General features: G+C 39.6%; 1 protein-coding gene across 2 annotated transcripts in view; it reads right to left on the reverse strand.

Annotated features, from left to right (window-relative positions):
- The window catches only part of Eip74EF (Ecdysone-induced protein E74), a 307,900-nt gene that overhangs the window by 198,083 nt on the left and 87,317 nt on the right, over nt 1-22,500 (reverse strand). Inside the window, exons 3-8 of one of the 2 annotated variants that reach the window (XM_080283862.1) lie at nt 19,891-20,094; nt 17,632-17,931; nt 15,524-15,715; nt 14,064-14,361; nt 8,983-9,024; nt 4,016-4,147 (exon numbers count right to left, since the gene is read on the reverse strand). In XM_080283862.1, coding sequence (XP_080139988.1) covers nt 4,016-4,147; nt 8,983-9,024; nt 14,064-14,361; nt 15,524-15,715; nt 17,632-17,931; nt 19,891-19,962 — 1,036 coding nt within the window. In that variant the 5' untranslated portion in view covers nt 19,963-20,094. The remainder of the gene's footprint in view (nt 1-4,015; nt 4,148-8,982; nt 9,025-14,063; nt 14,362-15,523; nt 15,716-17,631; nt 17,932-19,890; nt 20,095-22,500) is intronic. The other variant, XM_080283871.1, reaches the window with a different exon arrangement.

Consider the following 22,500-nt stretch of genomic DNA (forward strand, 5'->3'; position numbering starts at 1 on the left):
AGAGAACGTAAAGAAAACGAAGGTGGCATTTGGCAAAACGAGGATAAAGGGAAGCAGAGTAAAGAAAACGAGCTAAATATACGAGGAGGCGGGTAAAGAAAGGGTAACTAAGCTAAATAATTACGACTCCTTAAACTGTGCCAAATTTAGGAATGAAGCAGGAAGAGAGAAGAGAGGAGAATGTACAGAAAAATGAAAACATCTGGGAGGAGGGGGATAATGTGCGAAAAAGAGATGAAAACCAAGAAAAGAATAAGGAGAAAAAGGGAGTATAAAGAAAATGAAGAAAACATTACGGAAGAGGAGGATAAACAGTTCGAAGAAAACGATGAAAATAATTTGGAGGGGAAAGATATGGGAAGAAGCGAATGTAAGGAAAACGAAGAGAAACATTTAAGGTGAAGGGGATAAAGAAGGGGTTACTATGCTAAATTGTGAGCTCTTAAATCATGCCTGGCTTAGGTATGCTGATGGCAGGAAGTAGGGGATATCTGCTTAAGCTCCCTGCAAAAGTTAAGCAAATAAAAAACAAATAAAAATCCATGCTACCTATCACCATTTGTCTAACATTCCACATTCATTTTCTCCTCCACTTTTTTTTTTCTATCTCCGAAACCAGCAAGTCATCTGTATTTTCGTCTTGTTGCAACCAGACGATTTTCTTCAGCTTAGGAGAGATTTTTCGAACTGGAGAGGTTATATATTGCCTTCATTAACCTCTTCAGTACTGGGGCACTCTCCTATTTGATAGTAGTAAAAAATCAGATGAAAAAATTTGTTATCAGAGTCACTGAGTTAATTCCATCTCTTTTTCTCCATCTGTTTAGCCTCTCCTTCCTTCCTACTCGCCTTTTCCTTCTTCCATTACTATTTTTCTTCTTGTTATAAATTTCTCCCTTCCTCCTTCTATGCTTTCCCAACTGCATGCCCTTCATCTTCTTCCTTCCTTCCTTCTTCCCTTACTGTCTTTCTATGTCATAAATTTCTCCCGTCCTCCTTGTTCCCTTTGCCATCCTCATTCCCTTCGTTTCTCTTCTTCCCTTCCTCCTGTCCTGCTTTCCCTTCTGACACGTGTAAGAGATCAAGCCAAAACTGTGTCAACCCTACATAGCTGCAAGACGACATCACCAATGTTTAGCTAATCTTAAACATTCTTCAAGTGCTGTACGAATAAATGAACTGAAAGGGCCGCTAATTAACATCGGTTCATCATGCACTGCTTCAGAAAATTAAGGGATACCCAATTTGCTACATAAGAATAAACAAATGAATTAAGTCCATGTTGTAAGTCATTTTTCCAACTGGTTCTTATTAGTGACAAACTGTTTATAATGTTCCACTGCTGCCTATGAAACTAACTTCCGGTTTCTCTGTAGTTAAAGTATTATAATGTGTTTACTCCCATCTGACAAACGTTCATAACCCCTTTCAGTTTGGTTGATGGTCAGGTGAAGTCATATTGGAGGGTCGATTTGATAAGTTACCAAGAAGACTGATTCCTACTTCATGCCTAGGGTTCACCAAATTTCATGAAGCCACAACACAGTATTCATGTTGTGAGGGTGGTAATGTTCAGTCACGTGAAAACAAACCGATTATAGCTGACTGAAAAAGCTATGATATTGCAGAAACATCCTTGGTACGAATAAGGGTATTAAGAAGGTTCCGTGTATGGTATAGCTGAGAACATACATTCACTCATTTCATTCATCATCTAATCCTGTGTTGCCCCACAAGAAGCACAGAAACCCAGGGCTAGGCAAGTTGGTCCTGACATTTATGATGAGAGTGACCAGCCTCACCCATCCCTGTGTGGCATTACATGTGCAATAAAACCCAACCTCTCCTTGGATATAAACCTGTCCTGGCTCAATCCAAGAGGAGCGCCTTAATTACCCACTAAACCACCAGGCGCCAAAATTTTGTTAGATTCTTACCACCCAACATAGTAAATGGTTTCCTGGTGTACAGGAAACCATTTGGCTTGTCACTCAGTGTAGAGTCACCCGTAGACAGAAGGGAGAGGAAAGAATGAAAGAAAGAAAGACAGAAGTGGAAGGAAGGAAAGATGGAATGAAGAGAGGAAAGGGCAATCAGCCTAGAGCAGCACTACATCAGGTGAGTGGATGGTGAGATACACTTATCAGAAATGCCTAATGAACTGTTGAGAATATACCGGGTACACTTATCAAAAATGCCTGAAGTATTGTTGAGAATATGCACTTCATCAGAAATGCCTAAAGTTACACAATAATCAAAATAAAAAGTCCAAGTTCCCAAGTCAGATTACAACAGAGTTAGTGTCACTATGAATGCATACCAAGGAAGTAAAATTCTTAATATATATAAATACCCAATATTTCGGTACCCCGCGTCACAAAGCCAAATATACAAGGCCAGACCAAGCAATGGTTATTTGTGGAGGGCTTAACTGGGCTATAAATCTAAGTAGAGCAAAGGAATGAGAGACTTATGGCAGGTTACATAACTAGGTAACAAATCTAAGTATATCCCATGACAGGTCTGGCACAAGTGTGGGACTGGGGTGAGAAATGAGGGAGGAGTTAATCTGAATGAACAGCTGGGAGGGAGGAATGTTAATTCAGACTTAATGAGCATATGAACGTGGGGCTATTAGATCAGGACCATATTTTAACAAAGTCTGAAACAGAGATACAGTGTGGTACTAGGTTTTAACACTGAGTTCAAAGAGGCTAAGTTAGGTTATTTGACTTCTTTACTGGGCAAGCCACCTTCTAAACCTTCCACACCTCATCTTCCCTTCAGTCTCAAATATACTCTTTTCACAACCCTAGCCATATTCTTCCAATAAACCAACACAGTTTCATACTGCATCTTGTATGTGAATCACTATTTTTAATCCTGTGAATCCTATGATGCCCAAATATACTTCTGAAACTCATATTCTTCCAATAAATCAACACAGTTTCATACCCCATATCTTGTATGTGAATCACTATTTTTAATCCTGTGAATCCTATGATGCCCAAATATACTTTTGAAACTATCTCACATTCACTATTTTCACTCATGACTTTTCACTTTTACATCAAATTCATTGTAACTGTTGAAAATGTGAAAATGCTAACTACTGTATAGAAAAAATCATGTCCATTTTTAACAGACGAGATAGAAGAGAAAAAAAAAAAAATCATAAAAAAAAGAATGTTGTAAATGTATGCATCAACACAAATATGCACACAGGCAAAAATCTGGTATATGCTGCAGCAGTCAAGCAGGGGAGTGGAGATGACTATAATTTTAAGATTCATCCCAGCTGTGGCAGGGAACACTGAGGCTTTGAAATCTAATAAAACACTCTTCATTGTTCTTCCCCTAGACCCCACCATAACAGAACCATCCCTGTAGCATCCCAGTCTCAGGGGAAATGGTGTGTGGTACCATCCCTTGGTACAAAGGATGAGTGAACAGAATGCCTTGTCTATACAAAAGGCCAGACAAAAAGAGAAAAAAGGGGGAATGAGAAGAAAATATAAGTTACCCAAATGGATACAGTAATTCCTCATTATCAGTCTTTTTCCAACATAGCTACTCAAAATTACAGTACTAAATGGATGGAAAAGCAACTCTACGCTGCTTTAATTAAAGGCCTGATTTTTTTTTTTTTTTTTTTTTTAAGAATTTTGATAAAATGAGGAGTTACTGTAATGAGGCACAGAGGGTCCCTGATCCATGTTCTTCTGATTTAAAGTCATTTTTTTCTTTCTCTACAGTATCTTTAGCTGGCATGAACATCAAGGATTGCACAGCAGTTTTCTAAGTGTTTCAGCACCTTTTTCTGGTACCATATTTCGACAAGCACAATTTTTGAATAGCATACTGCCTTCACAAAAAGAGTTCTTTTGTTTCAGTACCTTTCTCTGACACTGTGACAAAGCTTCTTAACTTCTGAATTATGTATTGCCTTCAGAAAGAGAATCCTTACATTAGGGACCTCCAGTACCTGTACATCTAAACACACTTTGGTACAGACCTTTGCAGTGGTCGAGGGGCCGGTCCAGCGTCTCCTTCTTCACCTTGACATGGCCCAAGAGGGAGGACGGGGGAGCGCCAGGCGACGGGGGAATGCCACCAGGAGAGCGGTCAAAAGAGGATGAGAGCAGACCTGGAAGAGTAAGATCAAGGTTTTGAGTGATGGATATGAGGATGAGAGAGAGCAATGATAGTTAACCTCTATAATGATTTTTTATTCTATTCTTTGAATCCCAAAATTATAATGGTGTTATTTCACTACATCATGTGACCTGTGATGCAGAAGGGAGATAAATAATAGTCACCCCCAATTCTTTATTTATTTCATTTATTTATTTACTTTATTCTTTTTTGAGGAGTGGAGAAATAGGATGAACAACAACAATGATTAACCCTGAAGTTATGTGTCAGGCAAGAGGGAATGTTCAAAACAAGATGAGGCCTGGGATCATATGCTCGGTGGTTAAGGAAGCTCCCAAACACCTCCTTCTTGCCAACTTCCTTTTGGATACAGCTGGCTAATAGTTAGCACACTATTATGCAAAGTATGGTGATATCAGAATGCTTTATGTAACACAGATGAGGATGGCAAGGCGAATTAAGCCAAATGAATCACCCAAGAAGAGATGTTGGGGGAGCTTCCTTAACTGGAAATAATATGGGCCCATAACTGACAGACTGTGATGGAGAAGTGGGAAGATGAGTAACAGTTGTTAACAGGGAGAGGTGAGGAGGGGAGAAGGAAGGAAGAAGGAAAGAGAAAGCATGGGGAGAAGGAAGGAGGAGGAGAAAGGAGGGGGCAATGGGTGGGGAAAAGAAATAAGACATAGACATAGATGGTGGGTGATATGTGCAGGAGAGATGGAGATGAAATTGAACAAGGTGAGGAAATTGTTGCAACAATGGTTAAAATGGTAAGGAAGAGGGACAAGTGAAGAGAAGAGGGTTGAGAAAGCAAGCAAGCAAGCACGAGTAGTGGATGAGGATGAATGATGTGCAGAAGAGAGGGAGAGGATGATAAATAAGGTGAAGAAAGAGGGTGGAAGGGAGGAAGGGTAAAATGAGAGAAATGGAGGTGGATGGGAGGATGAGGATGGACAGATGGGAATAGGAGGGAGAGCAAAGATGGAGAGAAGTGGAATGAATGGGGGAAATGAAGAAGAAGAGGGTAAGTGGAAGAGAATCATAAAGAAAGAGAAAGGTAATGCAACAGTGACAGGAACCAAAGAAACAAGATGGTATTAGAAACTGAAGGTCAAGATAAAGACTTAAGTAACAGTAAAAAGAAGGGGGTGAGGTCAGCAAGGTGTAAGAGCTGGGAAAAATGAGAGAGAGAGAGAGAGAGAGAGAGAGAGAGAGAGAGAGAGACAGACAGACAGACAGACACACACACACACACACACACACACACACACACACACACACAGAATAACACAAGATAAAGGAGCACGAGATGAAAAAGGAGAAAGAAAAGAGATAAAAAAAATGAAAGACACACAAGAGGGTGAAGAAAGAAAGAAGCTGTCATGAGAGAGAAATGGAACTGGAGGGACAACTGCAAAGGAAATAAAAATGGAAAAAGACGTGGAGAAAACGGGAAGATAAGTGGACGAGGTTAGGTAGGGAAGGGGGAGGAGGGGGACCAAAAAAAAAAAAAAAAATGAGGAACAAAGAGAGGGTGTGAGAAAGAGGCGAAGAAAGAAAAAAAGTGAAGGACCAACAGAATGAAATGAGAGAGAGAGAGAGAGAAATGGAGCAAAATTAGGAAATGATACCCAGAAATAAAAGAAGAAGCAAAGTAGGAATTATATGAGTTAATGAAAGAAATATAACCTATACAATACAAAGTTATCAAAATATCAAATTACCACATGAGAGTACTGTACATAAAAAGACATAAATTTTCTTCCAGCACGCTAGCACCTACAGTAGGACATTTTTTTTTTACTTCGTTCTAGCTACAGCCCAATGATTTATCTAATTCAGGCCACACCTCTCAATCATGTTCATTAACCCTTTCAGCCAAGTTGTATATATTATTTATTTATTTAATTATTTTTGCAGCTTTTCTCCCTCCAGGCAATCTTATTCACTACGGTAAAGGCCACTCATAGTGAAGAGATTAAAAAAAAAAAAGGCACTCAAATTATGACTCCTTATCTCATCTGTAAACTGCACAGAAGTCTGAAACTAATAATCTCTTTTTGAGTGTTCTTAAAACATAATACTGTAAACGGTATATTAAACGACTTTCGAAGGACACAAGTAATGAGTTAGAACACAGGAAATGGGCTTTTGAAAGGAACAAGTGGAGTTACACGGTCAAAAAGACAGACAAATGAGGAAGTGACGAAGTTTTGTGTTACTGATGTGGATGTGATTGAAAACATTTAGAGAAATACTCTGGAATGGTATGGCCATGTGAAAAGAATGAGAGTCTGACTAGAAGAGTGTATGCGAGTGAGGCTGAGGGTGAGAGGGGAAGGGGGAACATTGGATGAGGTGGAGTGATGGAGTGGAGAGATATATGAGAAAGGAGGTGTGGGCTGGAGGAAGGGTAGCAAATGGCAGGGGACAGGGCAACATGGAGTAGATTTGTTTGGGGCCACCTCTTACAGGATTAAGACATTTGACTATAGTTTGACAGATGGATAATATATAATGAAGTGAAGCTAGACAGATAAGGAAGTGACTAAGTTAATAGCCACTGAACGGTGGCATTCAAACACATGACAGAAAGAAAAACCTAAGATGAACATGTCAATTCACTCTTGGTGTTATACATAACAGCAACATCAAATACAGAAACTAACATTTAGTGTCTAAGAGTACTCTATCTAGTGGGAGGCATAGCAATATTTTAACTCATTAGTACCCTTAACTTTGTGATTGGTGAGGACACCCACCATCCACTCACTCTATGTAGTGTTGTCTAATTGTCTCTACACTGAGTGACAAGCCAAATGGTTTCCTGTAACCTGGGAAACTATTTACTATGCTGAGTAGTAACCATATAACCAAATTACAGCACCTGGTGGAAGTTAAGGCCCTCTTCACGGACGGAGCCTATGCACTGTGTGCAGGTTTATGTCTAAGGGGTGATTGGGGTTTACTGCTCAAGTAATGCCACTCAGGGATGAGTGAGGCTGATCACTTTCATCTTAAATGCCAGTACCAACTTGCCAAGTCCCAGGCTCCTATGCTCCTCATGGGTCAACACGGGATTAGATGGTGGATGGATGGATTACCCTTAACTATTCTGTAGGCCAAACTGCTTCATTAAATAAACAAAACATGCAAAAATACAAGAGAAAATATGAAATGCCCAGGGATCAGAGACAGTGAAGAATGAGAGGTGTAAGCCAGACGTGAAAATGTATGTACCTATCAAGAATGAATTTAATGAAAGACTATGAAATATAAAGAAGGTTGCTGAGATACTGAGGGCAGTGATGGGACTATACTGTATGGGAATATGAGTATGAGAGGAATGGAAGCATAAAATGGGAAGACAGTATTATAGTTCCAACATACAGCATAATCAAAAATGGCTAATTTTTGAGGAACACAATTCAAAAGTAACAGCAGTAAAGACATATTACCACAGAAGTGCAAGTGGAGTGATCTGAGAGAGCAGCTCTATATAGAAAGATGAACAAAACTCTCAAGAAGGACATAAAATGTTGATATAACACAAAGTATAACAGGAGAAAAATTCAGAGGTGGATATGAAGCAAAAGAAGAGTGGACTAAAAAGAAGGGCATGTGTTTGCAAGACTGAAGTAAGGAAACATGGAAAACAGAGAATAACATGAAGTGACAATGATACAGTACATGAGGGAAGGTATCAAGTAGTATGTCACATAAAAATACACTGTTGTTGAGTAAGGGTAGAAGCTAACTGAGGTCTTCTCGTCAACATGACCTTTGTAACACTTGCCACTAGACTATAGGTAAATATGATTGAAAAATAAGGCAGATACTCTGAAAGAGCATAAATTTCACTAGGAGAAATCTTCCTACATGCTAAATAAACTCATCTGGAGGTAAGATCAATACATTAACCAAGAAGTTACTATCCAGCAGATAAATAGAATCATCACACTGGAGGGGTTAAGTACTACAAACAACTGTAAACCCTTGATCATCCTTACACATTTGCCATTTTGATTGCTTGTATTTCTGAAAATCTTAGAAAATATAACTTTATGGTATTTAGCTGGTAAAATGATGAAAAATAACAAAGGAATGAGTTAATGTTACAAAAATCAGCAGAAGTCAAACATTAATGTAGGGCAACTTTGAATATTGTACAAGTAAAAATCATATTATACTGTAATGGAAAATGGTGTACGATCAGCCTTCTATGCAACCAAACTCTGGATGGTCAGCCTCTCCTACAACCCCATCATTAATATAATCTGCCTACAGTATTACTCTGCACTGGCTCAAAGCAAGTAACTTCCTCTAAACTTAAACAATAGCTTAAACTAATATCATTCTTTTAGCCTTTGCCGAACACACCTGTGGGAGGAGCTTGGCAAAAAACAGCAACAGTAAAAATATCCCCCAAAAGATGCTCTATATAACAATCAATACAATTTATAGACCTCAAAATACTGTCATTAATATGCAAGCTAATAATGATCTAACTATTTTCAGAACTAATGTCCAAATAAATACAACACTTCACAATACTTTACAACACTGTAAAATACTTTACAATAAAACTGTCACCAATATTGCAATTCAAAAATGATTGTATAATTTTTAGTACAAATACATAAATAAATACTTTACAATCAACAACTGACTAAGCACCTGAAAATACTATCAACAACAAGAGAGCACTTTAATAACGCATTTTACAATAACGAACACAAGCATTCTACCAGCAATTACTATTTACTTTACATCAGCTAAGTCCACAATCATCAACATCAAGAACAAGAATATAGAGTCTCGTACCAAAATCCTCCCACAGTGTCCATGGAGAGATCGGCCACACTTCTTGAAATGAGAAACAGTAATCAGGGCGGATGTATAGTGATGGAGAGGAGTATGCAAAAAATAATAATAAAATAAACAAATACAGTAAATAAACAATAATAAAAATGATATGCAGTAACATGTCGTGACTCAGACGGTGAGGTAACAATGAATATTACATCCCTCAAGTTATATACAATTTCTCTATCCAAAGTTTAAATATAGTAATGATTTATGATATTATGTAAAAAAAAGTCCCTGATTTTTCTAGTATCATGAAAATATAAATGTAGTCTTGCAATGATAGGTATTACTGCATAATTCAATAATACTGAAGCTTGCAATACCTATTTACTGTGAAGAAATTTTGATCAACAGGAGCTATCTATCATTGCTCAATTTTGCATAACTGAGGTACTTGTCAATCCAGATATTCTCAAAAAACATTCAATAATCCAGAGACAGTGTTGGTAGGCTAAGTGAACACCTGAATATACCAAGATGTCCAATTACAATACCAGTAACAATTTTATCAACACACGAAACTAACTGGAAATCTATACTGTTATAAGAGCCCTTAATTTTGCATTTAGTCACATTTTACTAATATCCAACACTAATTACTCTTCAAGAGGTAAAAAAATCCAAACCTAGCAAATTCTTGACCCTAAAATTACCAGATTTGAACTAATGACATTTCACTGAACTAATGCACTGGTACCTAAATTTACCCCAAAGAATGAATATTCAGTAGGCTCAGATCATAGGCGTCCAAAAAGCCTGAGCTGCAGTCTTTAAACTCTTTAATCTGGTGGCTCGCCTGACTGACTTATTCTTGCTAACCCCAAAGATGACTTTATTCTGTTTTGTGGAGACTTAGTGTAGTGAAAAGGTATAGGAAGGCTATATCTTACCTCTCCAGTGCAAAGTGTCTCTCCAAGGATGAATAATATTGTCTCAAGAAACCAAGAATAAAGTTTTAGGGATATATAATTACACTCAACTCTCAGCTATCACGGGTTCCGCTATAGCGTATCTCGCTATCACGCCTATATAAAAAACTACCCAAGTACCTTTATCATGCACTAAATGCCTGCTATCGCACACTGCAAATGTTTGAAAATTTCAAAAAGGCCAGGCTCCAGTGCTCCGCCCAGCTAACAAAAGCTTCACTCCGTGATTGGTCATGTGACGTCAGCACCAGCCGAGCACTGATTGGCAGCCCGACCAAGTCTCCTGCCCACCAAACCATTCAAGTGCGCGCCCTCAGACCGTGAACAGTGATAGTTAGAACCATAACCTTTTTTATGATATGACCATGGCCAACGTACCCCCCTCCCCGTTCCCCTACCGTCACCCAACATAATGCTGCAGCACCTGGCAGGGAAACAAAGAAGAGGAAGAACCTATGTTATGCAGATAAACTGGAAATGTAAAACTTATAGAGAATGGTGAGACCAAGCGAAGTGTGGGGAAGAAACATAACATCAATGAATCAACTGTAAGGGGTATTTATAAGAATCATGATCATGGAGTCACGTGGAGAGACAGGCTGACGAATGAGGATATAAAGGAGCGTTGTGGTGTTGATGTGGATGTGATAGGAAGCGTTATGAGGAACACACTGAGGTGGTTTGGCCATGTGGAGAGGATGGAGGGTGAAAGACTGATGAAGAGAGTGTATGTGAGTGAGGTGGAGGGGGGAAGAGGGAGGGGGAGGCCGAGGATGAGATGGAGGGATGGGGTGGAGAGGTATATGAGAGAGGGGGGTGTGAGTTGGGAGCAGGGCAGTGAAATGGCGGGGGACAGGGCGACTTGGAGGTGATTTGTTTGTGGCCACCCCAAACGGGACTGAGGCGTCTGGCAATAGATAGATAAATAGATGATCACATCATAAAACATGCTCATTTTTAGACTATTATATAACATGTGGTACAAAAAAGGTATCTTAGGGGTAAATATTGAGGTCATGGCACCAATTAGATTTATTACCATAAGTTCTTCAATTCGGCTATCACAGTTTCGGCTACAGCCAGCCATAACGGGACCAATTGGGAGTGATAGCCGAGGGTTGAGTGTAGACTGAAGGAGTTTAAATTGATAAAGACAAGTAAGACCTTTATTACTCTGAGCACTGAATCGTTTTCGTATCGTTTTCGTTTTTAAAGGCTCCAACATGCTTGCATGTGTCGGCCTTGGTCACCTAATGGCGGCTCTCCACGCTGCCCAATCCACTGCAGCCTCCCTCTTCAGTCCCTTAACCCTAAGGTCACACTTAATGAATGCTAAAAACATTATTCTGTGGAATGCACTACGTGATCACATGACCCCAATTTCATCTATGTGCACACTGACTTTCTCTAACTGATAATTCACGAAAATTTCATACCTGCCCATAAAATAAGTATTTATTAATACCAATATTTCCTTGATCAATTCCTTCATTATATGGTATTTTCACTTCAAGTGGGTGATATACAATTATTATTTCACTTTATGGAGACAAGGTAAGCCCTGCCCACTGATGTATCAATATCCAATCACAGGCCACGCATACTTCAAGACAATGCTCTTGGGCGTATTTTACTATTTTCCATAGCTCTGACTGCAAGTGCTAATAAACTTCCACTTTACACAGTGCATATACTGAGTAGTAATTATTTCCATTCACTGTAATAATACACACGCCAAAAATGGAGTAAGAATAGCTTGTTCAGATTTGTAGTTTAAAATATCATCGACATCATTATCTATCTATTGCCAGACGCCTTAATCTCGTAAAGGGTACCGACAAACAAACTGCCTCCATGTCGCCCTGTCCCCCACCATTTCACTGTCCTGCTCCCAGCTCACACATCCATCTCTCATATACCTCTCCACTCCATCCTTCCATCTCATCCTAGGCCTCCCCCTCCCTTTCCCACCCTCCACCTCACTCACATAGACTCTCCTCATTAGTCTCTTGCTCTCCATCCTCTCCACATGGATAAACCACCTCAGTGTATTTTTCATAATGCTTTCTATCATATCTACACATGAAAGCTCCTTCACTTCCTCATTTGTCAGTCTGTCTCTCCATGTAACTCCAAACACTCCTCTCAAATAGCTCATTTTCACTGCTCTCACTATTGACTTGTGTCCTTCCAACAACATCCAAGCTTCACTTTCATGTGTTAGAACTGGTATCGGAATACTGTCATGCAATGACTTTTTTACTTCCATGCTCACTTCCCTATTTCTTACTGCTGCTTTCAAAGAACCAGCAACATTTTTTTCTAGCTGTAACCTTTCAAGCACTTCACCCTCTAAACTTCCATCCTTACTCATCACACTACCCAAGTACTTAAACGCACTCACATTTTCCATTTCAGCATCATTCAACCTCACTGTACATCAAGTGAATTTATTTCTCCTGAAGACCATAACTTTACTCTTTGCTACATTCACCTTTAGATTTCGTTTCTTACAACTTCTCTCAAACTCATTCACCAAACATTGCGGTTCCCCTTCGTCTTCACTTAACAATACAGTATCACCTGCAAACAACAGTACAGGGAGTTTCCAAACGCTGCCTTCTCTCATTAGGTCCCCTCCAACATCCACTGCCCAACCTTGTATCTCTTTTATAACCCCATCCGTATACATACTGAACAACCATGGAGACATGACATACCTCTGTTTCAATCCAACATTCAAAATCACTCAGCTCACCATCCACACACACTGCAGCCTTAGCACCCACTCTTCACGACACTCAACAACTTCCCATTTACTCCACATGCTCTTAACATTTTCCACATTCCTTGTCTATCCACCCTGTAATATGCTTTCTCCAAATCCATGAAGGGCGCATACAACATCTTCCCCTTCTCCAGAAACTTTTCCACTAAAAACCTAAGAATGAAAATCTGATCTACACAACCTCTTCCCTTCCTAAAACCTCCCGGTTTTTCTCCAACTAATTTCTCTGTTATCTCCCTAACTCCATCAATAAGTATCCTACCGTATACTTTTCCAATTACACTAAGAAGATAAATGTCCCTATGATTACCAAACATTTCTTTTTCCCCATTTCCTCTGGAAAGGGGAACAATTATACCTGACTTTCAATCCCCTGGGACTCTACCTTCCTCCCAGGTCAATCTGCACATCTTTCATATCCATTCTACTACTATCTCCCCCCCCATGTTTCAGCATATCACCACACACACCATAAATTCCTGGGGCTTTTCCCATTTTGACTTTCTTCACTGCTTCCACTACTTCCATCCTATTGATTTCTTCCTCTCTTCTCCCCTCCCTCCTTCCCCCAGCCATTCCCAAGCCACTTATACACGCATTACTTTCATTCTCTATGTTTAACAGTTTCTTAAAGTGTTCTCTCTATCTGCTCACTTTTTCTCCCTTCGCCACTAGCTATCTGCTTAACAATTTCATAAAGTGTTCTCTCCAGCTGCTCACTTTTTCTCCCTTCACCACTAGCAATCTACCATTGTCATCATCACTTATGCATTCTCTCAACAGGCAGCCTGATAGTGACAAAAGACCTATATTACATTATATCTGAAATACTGTATTCACTTCTTCATCATCCTTTTTGATCTTTCATAGAGTAATTGCTTCAATAATGAAATCTGACTGGGATTAGTAAAAAAAAAAAAAAAAAAATCAAAATCAAGAATAACACTGAGACTTAGTAGTAGCAGTAGAGCCTGTAGTAGTACTACAGTAGTAGTAGTGGTAGTTGCAGTACAGTAGTAGTAATATTAGTAGTAGCAGTAGTAGTAGTAGTAACAGAAGTTGTAGTCACAACCCCAAGTTAATATGGAAGTGAACCTAGTGGACTGCAGGCTGAAGCTGCCCTCCTCCTGCAGTCCAGCGAGACAAGGAGGGAATGGAGGGACATTTCTATAACCAGAATGTGGAGCTGCCCAGCTTCTTAATCACAGGAAAATGCCCCTCTCCAGCACCTGACTGAAATCTGACCGGGATTTTTTTTTTATGATAAACAACAGGTGACAGTGAGAAACAGATATAACAATGCCTGAGCCTCTACTCACCAGCAAGCAACGGGTTAGCAGCTGCCACAGAATTCTCCCTCTTTATGTGTCTGGTGTCAATCATTCCACCAGGGGAGTTGCTCTGGAGGGCACTTTGCAGCAGACTAGATCCCCCACAGTTGTCCCCGTCATTGAGCAGGCTGGCAAAGTTCTGCTGGCCCTGCTGTGAGGAGGGGTGGTGGCCGAGCAAGTGGTGGTGATGGTGGTGGGCAGGGGGAGAGCAGCGCATCATGGACGCAAGATTGTTGGTACTGCTGGTAACTGCAGCATCTAAGGTGGTCATGGGCTCCTCATCACTCTGTGAAAGTCAACGATTATAAATTAGATAAAATGAAATGTGGGCAAACAAAATAAAATTAGATGACTGTATTAACTTAGGACCAGCAAACTTGAAGTGAGATATGAGATGGCACAGAAAGTGAGAGATAGGTGAGATGAAACAGGGGCACATGTGAGATGGAAGCAGTATCATGAGGTACACATAATCAGGTGTAGCTAAGTGACACTGACAATATCATCATGTGGAACACACAACATAATCAGAAGAGTCAATGAAGATGGACAGAATTATACTCTCTATCCATTATGATGAATCCCATACCTATATCCAGTGTCTGTTTTAATGTTACAACATCTTGTTAAGTGTATCAGTAAATATAATGAATAATTATCATTATTTTTATAATACCAGCAGCACGGACAACACCTTAACCCTATTCCCCCATCAGAAGCCAGAAACAGGAAAACACAATATTTCCTTTTCTCTACATTTGTATTATCATGCACCTCCTTTATTTAAAATATGAATCACTTTCTGTACTTAGCTTTCCTCCTTGTCATAACTTTAGCAAACATCCATTACAATTTTCCACCAGCAAAATACAGTGTATCAACTCTTCCCTTTGAATCATCTATCATACACACTCCATAATTCTGGTATATTTCCAGTCATTCTACTTAACTCCTTCCACAACTTGTTCCTGCTGTTAGTAAGTGCATATTTAGCAATTCAAATATCATCCTGACATACAGTACTTGCACTCTGAGTTGGTGCATACACTGACACTCATTCCTCTCCTCCATTCATCAACAGCATCATTCTCTCTACATCCCATCCACAAACACTTACACCTTCTCACGCTTTACTGCATATTATCTTCATTTTGTAGTGCCAGAAACTGACTGGCAGTTTGGACATGTTGAGAGAAAGGAGGATGAAAACTGGGTGAAAAACATCTATGAGCATAAATATGGAGGACAGAACACCAAGAAAGTGACCTATAAAGATTTGGGATGGGGTCCACAAAATGACCTCTACTTTAAAAGATTAAACAGAGATCCTGCTAGAGATCATGTAGCATAAAGAACCCCCAGCTGGTTGATAAGGCTACTGTATGAAAGGAGGTACAAAGTCTCTCAAAACAAAATGAGCAAAAGGAATGGCTGCCCTTCCTACTTACACTGCCAAGAGTTTCCAGTTCCTGCTTTATCTGGATGAGATGGAGGTCTGTGGGGGTTCGTGAGGGGTCGGTGGGTGTGGAGGGAGCAAAGTCATCCCGCCCACACCTGCCATCTCCCCGCCCCACACCTCTGCCAAGATTACCCCCTCGTTCACCACTCACACCCGTTCCAGAGAGGAAAGAATCATCAACCTGTTGATTGGAAGGCCATAAATGATACAGAACAATGCTGCGCAAAAAATTTACATACAGTACAGTAGTTAACACAACACACTCAAACCTCGATTTAAGAGACTAAATGGGGAATCAAGTTGTCCCTTACTTGAAAATGCCCTTTACTTGAAAATGTCCATTGTTTTATCACATTTAAAGACAATCTTATTATGAAATGCAATGACTCACTTACTTATTTATAAGATTATGAATATTATTTTACGGGTACTATATAGAGCAACATATTAATGTGTATAACCTAGACATTACGTATTATTTTTTAATGGTCCTGTCCGTTTGTCAGGTAGAATATGGAGTCCCTTATATCCGAAATCCCTTTAATGGACGTCCCTTAAATCGAGGTTTGAGTGTACGTACTTTACAGAACACAGAATAATTGTATAAGTAATGTGTGATGATGGAAGAGAGGATATCTGAAGGGTACTAACAAATGAAAATAAAATAAGGAGCAGATGAAGAGACTATCCTGAAAGCTAATGATTGGCTTTTCAAAATAGCCCAGTAAAGAGTTAATGGGTTCATGAGATTAGCAACTTATACTCACTGCAATATAATCACAAACAAAGGCTACAAGAAGTTATTTGTTCACACACATATGGCAAAACATGCCACAAAACAGCTATTGCATTTAATAAAAAAAAATGGGAAAACCTGTCATATTTTACTCCCTTCCACATTCAGGTGCCCCAAACTAGTCTACAACAGTCCAAAACATTTCAAGGTAGGAGACAGCCTAAGCCGTTAATGGCATATAACATGATAAAAACAACAACAACAGCTGCCTCTTAAGGTCTTAAAACCTGCTCATCTCAAATGACTAAAAACATAACACGTCATCATCATCATCAATACTCCTGCCTCTTTTTCCCACCTTAGGATGGGGTAAGGAAAAATATACACTGTAAGTACATTTTTACTGGTTTCAAGTTCTACAGCTGTTCAAGAAAACAGCACGAAGTTTAGGAAGATTTTACCATAATGACAAATACTGTACAGTTTTTTCATATCCATGGCAGAAGCACAAGATTAAATTTGCTACTTTAACATTTTTCTGTCGAGTTGCTTATACTGCAGTGGTGAGAGAACTTTGTCTACAGGCTGTGCAGCATTAGAGAGTGATATGGGACCATGTGACAAAAAAAAGTCACTGCTCACCATAACAGTATTTATCATTATGAAGTGAAATGGTATGTACATCCACAGCTCCACAGTACCTCACAGACCACAAGACATAAGGCATTCACTGCCTGCATTACAGTACACTGCCTGCATTACACCTAGTCTGAGGCTCATATTCTTGACAGTTAAGGAAGCTCTCTTACACCTTTTCCTAAGCAACTTAATTTGCTTGTTACAACTTACTGTTCTTCTTCATATTACCGATCATAAATCTTTCTAATATCATCATACTCTGCAAAGATAATGTGGAAATGGATATTATCCAACCCTATAAAAAAATAAATCACTAAGGAAGTGCTAGGGAGCTTCCTTACCCAACAAGAATACAAGCCCAAGAGTTCAACCTGGAACTGACCTCAGCAAAAATATTATCCGGCTCTATTAGGTTAAAGATCATTCTGTATTACAGCTTAATTAGGTTAAAGATCATTCTAAATATCTCATCATCCTCAGCTATCTCAAAGAGCAAAATACAGTTTAGGACATCACTGTATCTAATATTTACTCTTAATTGCCTAGTCAAGAGCTCAACCTCAGCAAAAATAGAATCTACTGCATTCAAAAATTTTAGGTTATAAATGCTGACAATGCCAAGTTCATTCTGGGTACTTCCTCAGCAAAAATATTATCTTGCAGAAAATTTTTGACAGAGATGCAAAAAAATACATCATTCAGAAGTTTATTCTGGATCTTACCTCAGCGAAAATATTATCCAGCTCGAAGTTCGGGTCAGAGATGCTGGTGAATATCTCATCCTCCTCAGTCATTTCGCCCACCAAGCCCTTGAGGTCGGCCTGGGAGAGCTCGGCCAGGTCCCCAGAGCACTCAGGGGCGGTGGCCGTGTCGGAGGAGGCCACACCGCCAATCACGCCCATCCCAACGGGTGTCATGTCAGTACCAGAGTTCAGGGTGTTGTTATTGTTGTTGTTGTTGTTTGTGGTGCTGCTGTTGTTGTTATTGTTGTTGTTGTTGTTGGTACCTCCTCCCCCAGGGTCCTGGAAGATAATATGAGGTTAAGTCATAGCAAAGAAAAATGTAAAGCTTTGCAGATGACTTGGGCAGGTTAAGATTGCCTACTAAAGTTCCACTGCTGCCTACAAAGCTGATGTACGCAATTTTATTCCCAATTTACAGTATTCAAAACAAAACAAAAAAAAGTCTTCCTATAGTCTACACAGTATACTTTAAATAAATCTACAACATCTATTTGGGTTCCTGAGGATTCCTTCACACATTGACACTGATATACCTGTTATGCAAATGTCTCAGCTGAACTACCTCCCTATCCCCAGAAAGGAGGATGGTGAACTGTAGAAATTAAACTTCTGCCTACAGACCAACAAATTCATGCACACATGAGTCTAAGGTGGCAAAAGAATATTACCCAAAACTTAGGCTACTATCTACAGTAATTATGTTGGCCATAACGAAGTGCTCTCCACATAAAAGCGAATCCACACCAAAGTTAATAATTACATGTATGAAGGTAAATTCGGGGGCAAAAACGAGACTTACATTTCACCCCTTCTACTTCTAATTTTTCTCTGCTGGTTCATAATCTTAAGCTGGTAGAAGCTTGGTAAGTTTGTCAGGCCATTGGTGATTCTCCTCGTTATAATGCGTCAGGGGAAAGTGACATAATGCCCGAAGTGTAATGTAAATGCACTAGAATAATAGGCAAACATTTGTCCCCCATTGTACTTGAAATTTTTAAAAGCAAATATTCAGTCAATCATCTGAAAAAACGCTGTAAATAGTATACATCAATACTGCAAAACAGCTTTAACACGAGTTACGGAGTTTCCCTAGAAGAAAATGAAAACGAAAACGAAAACTTCCACAGAAAACCAACATTCCAAGTATGACTATGGTATTATCTTTTAGGTATAATTATGCTAGTTTTTGCTTGCTCATTAAATCTGACATTGTCATAAAAGAAGCATGTCTAAATCAGTTAATAAAAGAGTAATACACTTCCACCCTACTTCTACTATTGTTCTACTTTTACTTGGCGGGAATTTTCCTTTCTGCAGCCCATTACGGTAGGTCCGTTACAAAACTACGACATAACTACAGCTCTACCGTACATTCTTTCCATAGCACTTCTTCGATATTAATACCATATTCTTGTGTTAACTTTTTCTTCCTGTTCAGCAGTCGAGATGGAGAGATGGCAATTTTAGATGAAGTTAATGCGAAGACTAAAATACTGTACTTCTTCCACTCCAATTTTGCCCTGACTTTCGTCCTTTTGCAGCTTATTTCACGTAGCTCAGTGGCAGACAATTCTATGACCCAGCATCGTCTTCTATAGCACTTCCTCGTGACTGTCACCAAATTCTAGCCTAATGTTAATCTACTGAGTGATGGTACAACTTAGCATTCAAGTTGGAGATGGCAATTTTACGTCAAGTTAATCTGGACAGACTATGCATCAAACCATCTACTAGCACAAACCTTTATACATCTACCTATCTATCTTTGTCCACCTACGTATCTACCTACTATATAATCCATCTATCAACCTATCTTTCTGTCTATTGTCACATGCCTAATTCCGTATGGGATGACCACAAACAAATCGCCTTCACATCGCCCTGTTCTCTGCCATTTGTCTGCCCTCCCTCCAACTCACACACCCCTCTCTCACATCCCTCCACCTCATCCTTGGTCTTCCTCTCATATCTCTCTCCACTCTATCTCTCCATCTCATCCTTGGTCTTTCACATATCTCTCCACTCCATCCCTCCACCTCATCTTTGGTCTCCCCCTTCTCTCTCATATATCTCTCAACTCCATCTCTCCATGTCAACCTTGGTCTCCCCCTTCTCTCTCATAATCTTCCACCCCATCCCCCCATCTCATCCTTGGTCTCACCGTCCTCCTCTCTCCCTCTCACTCACACTCTTCTAGTCAGTCTCTCATCCTAGAATAAAAAATAAAAAAAAACTAACCAGACACGAAAGATCCACCATTTTGCCGTCATTATCCGGACACCAGAGCAGCTCATCATCTATAAAGGGCATGGTGGTGGTTGTGGTGGTAGTTGTGGTGGTTGTGGTAGGGGTGGTGGTGGTGGGTGGCGGTTATTTGCACGACCTCTTCTCCTCCTCCTCCTTCTCTGCTTCTGTAGGCACACCACCTTCACGGGCTTCAGTCTGGGGAGGAATGGAGATGTTAAATAAATAAATAAATAAATAGATAAAGAGGAGGAGGAGGAGGAGGAGGAGAAGCGGAAGAAGAAGACGAAGAAGAAAATGACAAGAACACGATAGAGGAAAAGAAATAATCATGAAAAAGAGAATAACAAAATATTACAATACAGGCAAGAAGATACAAATATTAAAGAGCAAAACATTAATCATCATCATCATCATCATCATCATCATCATTATCATCATTATCATCATCATCAATTTCCGAAGTTCGCATGGGTAAAGCAAGGCTCTTTGATATCTCTTGAGGACATGAATCAGAGGAGAAAGGATCAAAACACAAACCCCATTCATCTCAAAACACAATCCCCCTTCATCTCAAAACAGAACCCCCCTTCACCTCAAAACACAACCCCCCTTCATCTCAAAAAACAACCCCCCTTCATTTCAAAACACAACCCCCCTTCATCTCAAAACCCCTCCTTCATCTCTATAGGTGGTACGAGACTGTTAGCAAAAAATCAATCAATAAATAAATAAATTCGCCATATCCTTACGCTTAGTAAAAAGACAGGGATAAAAAGAGAAATTCCAGCTCTTTACCCCATCCTCTTCTCTCAATATTAAAGGAAGTATTCTCTCTCTCTCTCTCTCTCTCTCTCTCTCTCTCTCTCTCTCTCTCTCTCTCTCTCTCTCTCTCTCTCTCATATCCCTAGGTATAAGCAAAATAAATAATACATACATACACACATACAAGCATACTTGTAAATACTACATACATACATAATAACAATCATAAATACATACATCTGTTTTCACCTATATACATACATACAGAACACCAGCCTCACTATTCTCTCTGACTTACTCCATTCTCCTCTTCCTCCTCATTATTTCTTTTTCTTTTTTTTTTTCTTTTTTTTTCAGTCTAATCTGTTATGTCCGGCATGAAACTACAATTGGCCAGTGAGCAGCCGAGTGTGAGTGAAAGTGAGCGAGGAATTCTGGCCTTTAAAATAAGATCCGTGACGCGCCGTGCCCCTTGTCGATATCACACACACACTTTATTACACTGATTAAAACACACCTCAATCGTGTCGTTGTGGCCGAGTGACGCAGTGGAATGTGTTAAGATCGCCTGCCTTCACGGTGACCATCATATAACCCGCTGCCGCAAGGAGGGACGCCTTCACGCGGTGGCACTCATACGAAGTTATATAAAACGTCCCTGAACTCCCTCCCTATCCCCCAAATGGTGGAGTTGGACATATAAACCCCTTCAGTACAAGGGTTCTTTTCCTAGGATGAATAAAATCGTCTGGTATTAAGGAAGGAAGGCAGGAGGGAACGAAGGAAGGATTGATACATGGGGTTACAGGCCAATACTGGTATGCGGTATAAATCGCTGACGAAGAGGTGTTAACAGATCTCCCTGACAACGAGAATAACTAGTATGATGATGATGATGATGATGATGATGATGATGATGATGAGGATGATAATAACAATGAGTAGAACACCATAAAATTGTCCAAGGATAATTTGGATAAATAAAAACTTGCCACAGTCATTGCCTACTAGAAGCTGACCTATAAAGGGACCTTGAGGTCAAGGTCACTGATCTTGCGCTTGTCACCATCGGTCATCACAATCTATACGTCCACCATGTTTGGTTGCTCTAGTTTTAATCCATCATGGAAAATTAGGCACCATTCAAAATATCCGGAAAAGTCTCAACTTTTGACCCCAGGTGATCTCAGACAATAGTCACCTGATTAGAAGCATACCCCTTTCCGGCCTGCGTCTGCCTTAAGGCTATATAGTTGCACAATTTCAGCTTCCAAGCTTAAACTGTTCTTGAGAAAGAGTGGTTGACTTTATTTTCTGTATTCCCGATAATATCCAGAGATCCGGTTGAAGGACTGCCACCATTAGGCCAAAAGAAGCAGACAGCTGTCTGACTAAGTTCACCAAGTTTGAAGACCGAAGGCCTAATAGCCTTCCAACTATAGAAATTTTAAACTAAGGAGTAACAACAGTATTGACAAGCCTTATAAAACTTCCCACAGGAACGTGGGCGGTTTTCATAATAATAATAATAATAATAATAATAACAACAACAACATAATACTGGAGTGTAAGAAGCTAAAGATATCGCTAAAGAAGAGAATACAAAGCCTGGCCACATTCTTGTTTTTCTTTTTAAAATCAAGAATAAAAATGATGCAACCCGCGCCGTCTCAGATCAAATTAACATACAAAAAAAGAAACAAAAAAGGATAAAAATACGAAGTCATTCTTGAAAGTGTGGGAACAGGGATACAGTATATACTTCAAGTGTCATAATTTTTACAAAAGAACAAAATTAAATAAGTGACAATAATTCTCACTGAATACCGGGCAGAGAAA

The sequence above is a fragment of the Coenobita brevimanus genome, chromosome 13 (genome assembly GCF_032717465.1).
Source record: "Coenobita brevimanus isolate Jiangsu-jjx chromosome 13, ASM3271746v2, whole genome shotgun sequence".
NCBI lineage: Eukaryota > Metazoa > Arthropoda > Malacostraca > Decapoda > Coenobitidae > Coenobita > Coenobita brevimanus.